General features: G+C 37.8%; 2 protein-coding genes across 4 annotated transcripts; one reads left to right on the top strand and one right to left on the bottom strand.

Moving 5' to 3' along the window:
• Window positions 1-8: 8 nt before the first annotated feature.
• Window positions 9-5,020, top strand: LOC139108312 (UPF0047 protein YjbQ). Its single transcript, XM_070666471.1, has 3 exons — window positions 9-810; window positions 1,003-1,139; window positions 1,392-5,020. The coding sequence occupies exons 1-3, from the start codon at window positions 651-653 to the stop codon at window positions 1,605-1,607; spliced, it is 513 nt and encodes a 170-aa protein (XP_070522572.1). The 5' UTR covers window positions 9-650; the 3' UTR covers window positions 1,608-5,020.
• A 478-nt stretch (window positions 5,021-5,498) lies between these two features.
• LOC139108303 (putative leucine-rich repeat-containing protein DDB_G0290503) lies at window positions 5,499-11,098 on the bottom strand. Of its 3 annotated transcripts, XM_070666455.1 has the most exons (10): window positions 10,970-11,097; window positions 9,146-9,321; window positions 8,804-9,023; window positions 8,437-8,733; window positions 8,152-8,348; window positions 7,872-8,027; window positions 7,442-7,730; window positions 7,245-7,373; window positions 6,890-7,133; window positions 5,499-6,647 (listed from the first exon to the last, which is right to left on the bottom strand). In XM_070666455.1, exons 2-10 carry the CDS (start codon window positions 9,214-9,216, stop codon window positions 6,631-6,633), a joined length of 1,620 nt encoding a protein of 539 aa, XP_070522556.1. In that variant the 5' UTR covers window positions 9,217-9,321; window positions 10,970-11,097; the 3' UTR covers window positions 5,499-6,630. The 3 variants fall into 3 exon arrangements, with proteins under 3 accessions (XP_070522556.1, XP_070522554.1, XP_070522555.1); XM_070666453.1 differs by lacking the exon at window positions 5,499-6,647 and having other exon boundaries at window positions 6,766-7,133; window positions 10,970-11,098; XM_070666454.1 differs by lacking the exons at window positions 5,499-6,647; window positions 10,970-11,097 and having other exon boundaries at window positions 6,766-7,133; window positions 9,146-9,572.
• Between the last annotated feature and the right edge of the window lie 242 nt (window positions 11,099-11,340).

Here is an 11,340-nt window from a genome sequence, read left to right as displayed (position 1 = left end):
AAATAAAGAAATAATAATAATAAAAAAGAAACAAAAACTATTCCACGGCGATGCTACGCTCCGAATCCGCCGTCCGCTAGACTGTCCGGCCGTTCGTCTGCCGAGCACTGCGCTACGTTGTAGGTTGTAGCCGTTGTAGGTGAGTGGTACCGCGGTGCGACGGGGTGCATCCGCGTACACGTGTGTGCATGAATTACGTGCGTGCGTGCACACGCTCGTACGTGGGTTGCGTGACCCGCGCGTGGGTTGCGTGCATGCGTATCTGTGTATCGCGCGCGCCGCGCCAAGCAGCCGAATCGTTACCCCTCCCTTTTATCCCACTTTCTTTCCTCCGTCCGCGCATCTCTCTCTCATTCTCTCTCTTTGTTTCTCGCTCCGTCTCTCTCTCGTCACTAACCTAACCTAACTCTTCTCTTGCGGCTTGAGCGTTCGGTAGATCGCATCGCGGCCCACGCGACGGATTATCCGCAGCCGTCGCCAAATGGGATTTTGCATCGGCCGTTTGGAGTAGTTCACCGGTGTGGTTGCGACTGGCGGTCAGCGTGCCCAGGAGAAGTCGTTTCGGATCTCTTTTCCTCCCTTCCCCCGGCCCGCCCCCGCCCTCTGCCGCTCGCCTTCGCACACCGCCACTGTTCATCCTCGCGTAAGCTATGGCCTCGTCTAACCGTGGCATCCAGATCGGCTCCGGCTGGTTCCAGACCAAGATCAATCTCCGACCTCAACACCGAGGCGTTCACCTCGTTACCGAGGAGATCCTCAGGCAGGTACCTGAGCTCTGCCAGTTTTCCATTGGTCTCTGCCATATTCAGAGTGAGTACCTCTAACCTATCGCCAGTAGTGATCATGCACTTGCCTTCATGCAGTATTAAAATCAGTTTATTATAAATAAACTAGATCTTAGTTCCAATATCAGTATATACTTACATCTGTTTGTACATATTGTAAAATGGAGTAGCACAGAGATGTTTCTTTATAAAACATTTTGTTTCTTCCCCCATATAGTTCTTCATACTTCAGCTAGTTTAGCGTTAAATGAGAGCTGGGATCCAGACGTGAGAGACGATATGGAGATGATGCTTAATAAAATAGTTCCTGAAGGCTTGGAGTACAGGCACAGCTGTGAAGGACCTGATGACATGGTAAGTCAAATGTTTCTAAAGTTTCTGTAAAGATTTTAATATATTTTTTCGTCAAAAAAATAATATTTTAATATTCTTTTTAAATTATAATGCTTTATCATTATATGTGCATATGTACTTTAACACTTTAGAACTCGCGCAAAAATTTAGTAATTCAGCTGTTTGCTATAAAAAAAAGGCTCAATATATTGTTTTTTAGCAGTAGACAAAATAAGGTGGCAAAACAATAATGAATATTTTTAACGTTTGTAGCCGGCGCATGTAAAGGCCTGTTTTCTGGGCTCATCGCTAAGCATTCCGATCACTGATGGCAAGTTAGCGCTGGGAACGTGGCAAGGCATTTGGTTGGGCGAGCATCGCGACCACGCTGGCAGTCGTAAGCTGGTAGTAACGTTGACTGGGGTCCTAAGGGACTCGGCGCGCAGCCCTCTCAGCCCGGTCAGCCCTATTGCGTCTACCAGCAGCTAGGACCACTCGCACCCCCGAAGGCGTGGCAAGCGTCAGCCGCGCGCGTCCACCTCGAGCGACTCGAGCTAGCAGCCGCTTAAGCTCTAGTCAACTTCTAAGAGTACAATCTGTTGAGGAGAAGTGAGCCGGATACCTCGCGGACTTACCCATCGCTCGGGGATAACCACCATCAGTAGCGATCATCCGCGTCCTCGACGTTTCGCGTCGATCGTCGAGTGGACAAACCGGGGATCGTGCATCGTTCAAGACTTCTGTGCGCGCGTGTATGTGCTTCGGGATTTTATTTATGTCTCCGACGTCATTCCGTATGGATATTCTTTTTCTTTTTTCTTTGTGTGACAACGACCCGTTAGGGTCGTTACAAAAGTTTATTAGACAATGAAACTAATGAGACGAGAGAGTTTTGCGTACCTGGATGTTACTTTTGCAACTCAGAAACTCGAATTTTAAAGAAACTTCTTTTTTAAACGATCGCATAATTATGAAGCGGTTTGCATTCGGTATTCGAAAATGCGAAAGCTAAGACCGCTGAAAGCTTCTTCTGTTTTAAAGATGCTGAAATCCGCAAACTCGGAGACTAGAATCTTTGCAACAATTCAAAATGCTTCTCTTGTTTCTTCATTTTTGAATTTTTTTTAACTCGTGTTCACATTGGACATCCACGACATACAATAATAATAATAGTAATAATAATTATAACAATAAAAGAAGATAAATGAATATAAAGAGAGAAAAAGAGAAATAAAAAAAACTGCCACGGCAGATGCGCGCATTGCACGCGTCTTATATAAATAAAACGAATTAAACGCAAGTATCCAGCACTCTTCCGCCTCGCTCTTGAAGAAAATAGAAAGCGAACAGCGGGAAAGACACGCTCTAAAGAAAGCAATTAAAGAATTGACACAAAGAGAAAGAAAAATAGAGAATGAACTGATCTGTGCATTCCGATAACGCGTCCAATACTCCGAATTTACGTAGCTTTATTTAGGAGACCCTTTTGTATAAACAAAGTTAACGAATATGAACCACCGTGCAGAGACTCGCAGTATTCTTTTTTACACTCTGCTATCTTTGAGCTGTCCAAAAATCAGAGATGAAGAAAGGAATGAAAAGATAAGGAGCTAAACGAGAGTGAGAGAGTATAAGATACGCGTCGCGGACTTTCAGATTCACCGCTTTAAAAGAAAAAGAACGATTAGGAGCTATCAATTTTGCTCGTGAACAATGATGTTTCCATCGCATTGGGGGTGTGTATATGTATGTACATAAGTGGAAGGGGCGATGATTCTCTACCTGTGCGCGTTTTCGCTAGAGTTATAAGGTATGTTATATCATGGGCACATAGCGCGATTACATCTTACGCATGTACAGGGTGCGCAAAAAAATTCAGTATAAAAACACTGCAAGAAAAAAAAAGTATGCGAGAAACTAAGTATAAAAAATAGAGATCAGAGAGATATCTTTTTTGTGTAATAAATCTTTTGAAAAGATCTAGTGGTTGAAATTTGATGATAAATTATGAGTTGTAATTAAAAAGTTATTTCCATCGATCTGTCGATAATCAATGACGTTAATAACTACTGAAAATTATATGTGAATATTATAGTATAAAATTGTTATGCTAATGTCAGAGTTGAGTTAGAACTTGATAGATTAATAATAATTCTATGTGAATTTTTTGTGTACTTTAAATTCGGTAAAATTTAGTAAAATTATTACAAAATGCTTAATGTTACAAGATTGTAAACACTTTTTAATAATTCTTTGTTTCTCGTGGACACACTTACCGAAGTGTTTTCATGCTCGAATTTTGTGGCACTCTGCGTAATTAAAGCAACGTTACTATATATTCGAAGAATCGATTGCATCAACGTCGATCACCTTTTCTTTCATTGTTCGTACTACAGCAACTGTATTGCTCCGTTGAGTCGCGAAAAGCTCGACGTTCCGTTACTTTCCAACATCGAAACTTTTGCGAATTGCAAAAAAAGATTTGATTGTCCTGCGTTACGAAATGCGCTTTAGCTCACCAACGTTAAAGACGTTTTTCAATAAAGAATCGGCGCGATTAAATTCTCTCGATTATCAAAAACGACCGCTTGTCTTGGGAAAGGGGTCGCAAGTACGTAAGGCATCGTTTTTAAAGGATCCAGCACCGCGGTGAATTGTAATGTTGGATCGTCGCAAAGATAGCGCGGCTTTAGAAGAGTCTTCTTTGAACTTTTGGCCTTTGACCTTCTTGGAAATACGGAAAACTTCTAGTCACGCATTCGGTTCCCGAAACCTCTCGGGATCTCTGGGCGAATATGTATCTTTATTTTTCTCACCGAGGGTCATCGGAAAGAAAACAAAACAAATCGGCTGAAGGGGTCTTCGCGACGAACCGACAGAGCTACTTACACTTACACGATGTTATTAACCGATGCTTAATTATGAGCTTGCTGCAGCGTATCGAACGGGCTGACAGACAGGCGGAATAAGATATTGTCGTTGTTTAGTCGTTAATCCTCAACGTACATAGGCGTGCAAGAAGAAAAAAAAATCGCGTCGTCGTCCATTGACATGATTTAAATGGACCTATGCTTTAATGTAAAGTACGTCTCTATCTATACAATTCACATAGCTTAAAGAAAAAAAAATATAAAAAAAAACATTATCGGAGCTCAAAGTAAAATGTAATGTAATGTGATGTAATGGTACACTGTCGAGGTTATCGTACGTGTCGCCCCTTCGAACATACGCAAAACGAGGGCATGGGGGAGACGAGGAGAAGACTCATACATGGCACAACAAAAATAGCGAAAAAAAAAAAGAAAAAAAAAAGCGCGTTATCTTCGGTCCTCTCTGCGGTTCCTAGCGTGACCTCACGAATGCGATCTTAGGTTCAAGCCAGCCGGTTCGTGATTTAAGGCAAGACAATTAGCGATTTTAATCTGTACACATTGCATACTGTAAATAATAATGGTTTGCTGAATTCAAAATGAGGATACATCCTCGAAATTTTAGAAGGTACGTTATATATTCAGCGTGATCTGTAGGGAACCACGGACTTCCGATTTGAACTTTATTCGATCTTTCGAGCGGCATGAATTTTTATCAGTTCCATTATAGTTATTAGTTATTACCTATATTTTAATACTCAACATTGTGTTGACTTAAATTTCTCAATTCTTACAGTTTTAGATTTCCCTAAAGTTTTGTCGGAACACACATTTTTAATTTTCTTTACATAGAAAGCTCTTGGGAGTTTTTAAAAATTCTGCATCTCAGAGCTTTATTCCCTTAGAGTCTTAAAAACAAAAAACATGAATTCAAACGGAGGTCGGGTTCCTTTCGACGCGTTGTGAAAGCTATAAGAATTACGATCACTTGTTGTATTTGCCAAAAAAAAAAAAAAGGATTTACCAATGAAAGAGATAAAAATTCATTTTCAAGCGTAGGCTTTCGCTTGCGCGCAGCGAACGCAGATCTAATTATTGCAACGCATGCAGGCTCCGTCAGTCCCTCTTTGCACTCTTGCGTAAGTAAAAATATTTTCTACCATTTAGAAATAAAGAACTGTTACAACACAAAAGTCTATAACACATTGATATACATATTACTAATTATATGCTGCCATTCTACATATAGAATTTTAAGGTGAGGTCATTCAAAAGTAAATATTTCAAACTTCATATTTTATGGTAGAATCAGAATAAACTATGATAAAATATCTGTTGAAATATTTACTTCTGTGTGATCTTACATTAATACTTTTATATGAAGAATAACCTGTTCACTTCATAATCCTACGATTTTTTACATCCTTTTCTAAGACGTATAAAATCATAATGGCTTGCGTAAAAATTTTATCCGCCTGTTAACTTATTTATATTTTGTATGCAAAAAAAATTTACTTTTACTTTTATTTAATTATAAACTAAAATATAATTTCAAGTTTTTGGCCATGCAAGCAATTCTAGATTATTATATTAAACAATAATATGTATTAATATGACACTATATACACATATATACATATACATATATACATATCATATATGTACACGTATGTATGTATGTATAATTAGATTAGCAAAATACTGCCGATAATTTCATATAAGTCTCATACCCAGTAAAAATTTTCATATAAAAACATGTACAAATATATACATATAATATATAATAATGTATAAAATATGTATACATATTTTTTTTCTCTTATAGCATATCTACTGACATATAAGAAAAATGAAAAAAATAATTAAAATATTATTAAAAAGATAATTCTTGTATTATTTTATGTAAAAAGTAAAGTTGGAAGAAGTGAAATAAATTATATGAAAAACTTTTTATTGGGTATCGAAATACTTAATTTTCTTCCGGACATTTTTTCGGATTTTTTATTTTCTATAACTATAAAATGGTAATAGAAACATTCCAGTAAATTTTATATTGTAATAACGTAATAACTTGTTTTTTTTTCTGCTACGCAGGGATTTATTATTGGTAGTTAATTGTATGGTATCATCCATCTAATACTAACGGTTAGACTGCGGATGTTATATAAAATATAGAAATTATATTTTAAAATCATATAAAGAAGCAAACATTTAAAATACCCCTTTAATTCCTCTAGAAATATATATATTTGCATCCGTAGTCTGCTAATTAAATTCTTTATATGCATATATAAACGTTATATTTTAATTAATATTATTTTATTACGTACTGGATTCTTTAAAACTTTTTGTAATATTTAAAATTCAGGTAGGTAAACTATACGACGTTAAAATGGCGTTAAAGTGATTGTCAATAATTATTTTAGATCCATTTTAATATCCTCATGTCTTTTTGTTCTGTTTGAATAGAAATATAACTATATTTAAAGGTTTTAGTGAAGCGTCTTACAGTTCGATGATTGTAACGATGATGATGAGATCCGGTGTGTAATGCCGGATATTAATTCGCTAAAGATGAAAAATGGCTATCTTCCGCTTATTGAGATTAATCCAAGTTAGCCTGATGATGCGAGTCAAATGGTTTACTTTACGGTCACAACTAAAACAAATAATTTTGTGCAATGACATTAACTAAAAATTAGTGCGAGACCGAATGTTTAAATTTAAAATTGAGTAAGCGTGAAAGGAATCGTAAAACAAAACAAAAAATTATAAAGTTTTTCAGTGCTAACAAAATATTATATTGTGTTAGAAAATAAGTAATCGATCGGAATGATTCGAAAGCCTATTGACAGAATTAATTAGAAGGTACGTTAGCAGTGGAGCGCGACGGAAACCTACCATCTGGCTTTCTGGTTTCAGTTTCACTCGGATTTTTATAGTTTTCCGGTAATGGATGGGGGCCTGGATGAGTCAAATCCAAGGCTCTTTCTTGAACCACTTTAAAAGACGCCTTGATATTGTCTAATGCGTTTCCCAAGCCGGTCTTAATCAGATTAAATTCTTGAGTGACTAAGGACAGGCGGCCAAGCAAATAATTCAAGTTCTCATCCACTTCTGTCATACGTTTTGTTATCTCGCCCACCTGCAAAATTCCGATTCAATTTATTAGTTTATGATCTTGAATCTAATATAGTAAAAAACTACATTTTTATTATTTTAAATTAAATGTAAATGTTATGCCCCGTCTCATTACTTTGTTCTCCATTCCACCCATGGTAGATGTTGTGCCATTAACATAAGCTTCATTTTGCTGATGTAGCTTATCTAGAGCTCGAGCACTTTCCGTCATCTGCTGGTACATCACATTGATTTGCCGCCAAACCTACAATAAAAGTAGTAACAACAAATCTAGGCAGCGATTAAATCAATCAACAAATAATAGATTTTTACTTTGTTCATTTCTTGTTCCATTTTGCTGGTGAGATTCGCTAAAGCACCGTTCTGATTATCCATAATATCGTTTGAAATTCCGTCAAACCTTTGGTTAAGAGTGCTGTTAATGTTATTACTCTGGGTCTTCACCAATTCGCCTACTTCTAGCAGAATTTGATGTACACCGTATTCTACTCTTTTTTTCGTATCCAGAACATGGTCGGCCATAGAAACCATCACTAACTGGCCTTTTTCCAGATTTTGTAATTCCTGGTTAACGCGATTCGCATTGTTACCCAAGTCCATTCTGTTAAAAAAAGTTCAAAAATTAAAAAAGACTGTTATATAGGCTTGCTACAACGCTTTAATATAATGCCAAATATGATTCTTTAATAAAAAAAAAAATTGTGTTTAGCGCTTATAATTTCATTGAATGATAAAGACTTACCGTAACACTGCCACAGAATCCTTCGTTTCTTCTTTGCTCTCCGCTATTTTATCCTCGATATTATCGATACCTCGTGTAACTATGTCCTTTAATGCATGCTTCGTTTCTTGCAGCATAGCTTGCGTTTCATTGTGGAACGCTTGTACTTCGTTTACTCTGCGTCGTAAAGTGATAATTAGCATCGAAGTGTTAAAGATGTTACATGTTTTCATATTTCAGAAAATATTAAATTTCAGAAAATATTAAAATTAATATCAGATAGTTGAGTATAAAATGTTACCTGGGTAATTCTCGTAATTTGTCAGAGGTGCTTTCCAGCAGTTCTTGCACTTGTATCAATGTTCTGACGTGATCCTCAAAAGCTGGTGATAGATCTAATTGTCGATCCGATGATCTTTCTTGAACACTTTGCGTCATCTGATTTAACTTCTCTAGAGATTTCTCCAACTCTCTTGTTTTAGCAGCTACATATTGCACCTAATAAGGAGAATAAAATTAATAGATTTATATTATTAAAAATAATTGACTTGTATGAAGAAGATACATATATATTTTCGCAAATTACCTCCGAAAAGATCGTATGCGTTTTCTCCATCAGGGTAGACGATTCTCTATTCATTTTTCCTACATTACTATGCAGATTTTCTTTGAATTTCGCAACCTCTTCCATTAAATTACTCTCTACACTATTTAACTTGTTGAGAATGTTCGGAAGATTATCTACGGTAGGTGCGACCTCAGCGCGATTGTTAATATCCGTTACTTTATTTTCGATATTCGTCAGCCAACCTTCTAAACGATTTTCCAAACTTTCCAAATTGTCCACAGTCTTCTGCATCTGTATACGTTCCCTCTCATCTTTCTACATGAAAAAAAAAAATTTGTTTAACAATTAATTACTTTTTTTTTCCAAACGGAATGCGAGTGATTACCTGTGTGATTAACTGTTCTATTCCTGAAATTCTTTCTTCTAATTTGGTCAGCTGCACCTTCAAGCCGTCTACGACTGACACACGCTTCGTCAGAATAGTTATAGTCTTTTTTAATTGCTCACCCAGCTGTCGTTCCCTCGCCTCGTGTCTTTCCAGTTTCTCCGTGTTCTCTCGCATCATATGTACTAAACTCAACATGGCATCTTTGATATCTTCATGGCTACAAAAAATTGATATGATTATTTGCAGAACAAAATAAAAAAAAATTAACAAGTTAAATTTAATTTTAAGTAAAACATTATTTATAATCGAATTATAGTTGCAAACTAATCGAGTGCATACGTTATTTCTCTGGCGTGACTGATGTCGATGACAAAGCATCCCAGAATCGTCAAAAGAACAGGCAATTTCATTGTCTTGTTAACGCTGTTCGCCTTAGGAGCCGTTAATCCGCAGTGCGTTCCGCTCGGCGCTAAGTCGATTAGGAAAGTCTTTCGGCGACAGTCACTTTATCAAATCTGATCGAAGAAGATAAGAATAGGAAATCAATGAACCTACGTCGCAATGACGACGAACAAAGATGCCACTATGTCTGTGAACTACACAGCGTTCTTTCTCCGTGCGTTTAATTGAATGCACTGCCATCGAGATAAGAAAAACCCAGGTCATTCACGATGACCCCGAGAAACCGTAGAGAGAAATAATCAGTCACAATAAATTACTCTCAATCGGCAATAGTAGTCACATAGATCAGAATTTACTACTTTGTTTTACAGCACATATAAAAGAATTATTTCATTAATTTACTTAAATATATATTAAAGCATTAATTACCAAAAAAAGAAAAAGATAAAATATTAATTTCTATTTGTACAATTACACATTTATCATGATACATAATCTGAATAATGTATAACATACATAATACTTCCTCATTTTTTTCTCTATATAATAGTCTACAGTTTAAGCTATTTCAAATATTATTTTTTATAAAAATTACTTGAAAGTTTGCATGAAACATTTTTATCTTTCAGTGTTTTTCAACTTTTCTTTTCATTAAAGTAATATTTTTTCATCGATTGTGCTATGCATAAAAATCTACAAATTTAAATGAATCAATGCTGCTGAGATTAAGAAAAAGGAACGTTTCTCAAGTTATGATGCAGCCTTTAGAGCCTTTCCTCTGCAATTTGAAGTGATGAAGGGATGAAATGTGTGCAGCTATTTATAGACACACAGATTCCCTCGAGGAGCCATATGGTTCGTCAAGACATGTGTTTCAAGTGCAACTGATTTTGTTTTGCCCTTTACACAACTGCACCCGTAGATGCAAGGCAAGCCAGTGGCATTCCGCTGAAAGTCTTTCGTTACGTTAAGACAGCCATTAATTAATTTTCAATTATTCTTATTATTTTCCTTACCACTAGAAATTGAAATATCGAAGAGCGAGAATACATTCACGAACATATTTTATATATAATTACGTGTAAGACAGGTTTTCTTGGAAACGCAAAGATTATTTTGCACGCAAAGAGAACGCGACGTAGCTCGACGAGAACAGATCTAGGATACACAAGAACTGCCTATAAACCCAGTTCTATTTTCGCGCGTAATTTGCATTCGACTTCTGACGCTGAAATAGTGTACCTCCGACATATCAAAAATAAAAAAATAAAACGAAACAATAGCTCGCAAAATATGACAGGCTCGATCGATCTGGAAATAATTCCCGCGAATTTTAATAACGTCAAATTCCAAAATCGCCGAAGGAATAGTTGCGAAAATCCATGACGTAAAAGGGAATGCGTGATCGTGGTGTAAATCGCGTATTTGGTGCGTGCGCGCGTGTAGAAATAAATGAACGTGCAAAAACAAAAGAAAGGAGCGATCGAGCGAAAAAGACGAAAACAAACGATCGAGAAAAGGCACGAGACGCGAACGAGGAAGTGGAGGCTATAAAACGCGGGGCGGCAGCCAGGTGAGAAATTTTCTCGCTCGCTCCTTTTTTGTTTGCCCACGTAAGAACCACGCAACGAGATAAGTGGATTCGTGAGGGAAACGCCGACGGCTCCGGCGACGTGCCGCGTACGTCGAGGGCCGCCCTGGTATTCGTTTCGGCGCGAAGGAGGCGCGGACCGCATCGGGTGGGTCGGTCGTTTCACTTACTCTGGCTTGCCGTCTTCCTCGAGAAGCGAAGACGCGCGGCGAAAATGTGGTCGAGTGCGACGAGCCGTTTTCCGACGCGACCAGCGGGCAACTGCGAGGAACCGATCTCGCGCTGCCATTATGTAGATACAAGAATTTTTTTAAATCCGCCTAGTCGAATTACTCGCGGCGGCGCCTCCAACCTCCGACGGTTGGCGCCACTTTCGTACGAGGTAAAACGCGCGCCCTACCGCGGCCCTCACGAATCTTTAAGCTGCGTTCGGAATCCGCGCGTTTTCGCGTATCGCTCCATCTTCGTTCAGCAGCTGACCGACGACGAGGACGAAGCGATACGCGCGAAGATGCTTGCGATACGAAAAACGACGGCGCAG

The sequence above is a fragment of the Cardiocondyla obscurior genome, linkage group LG15, assembly GCF_019399895.1.
Source record: "Cardiocondyla obscurior isolate alpha-2009 linkage group LG15, Cobs3.1, whole genome shotgun sequence".
NCBI lineage: Eukaryota > Metazoa > Arthropoda > Insecta > Hymenoptera > Formicidae > Cardiocondyla > Cardiocondyla obscurior.
This window is presented reverse-complemented; position numbering and strand designations above follow the sequence as displayed.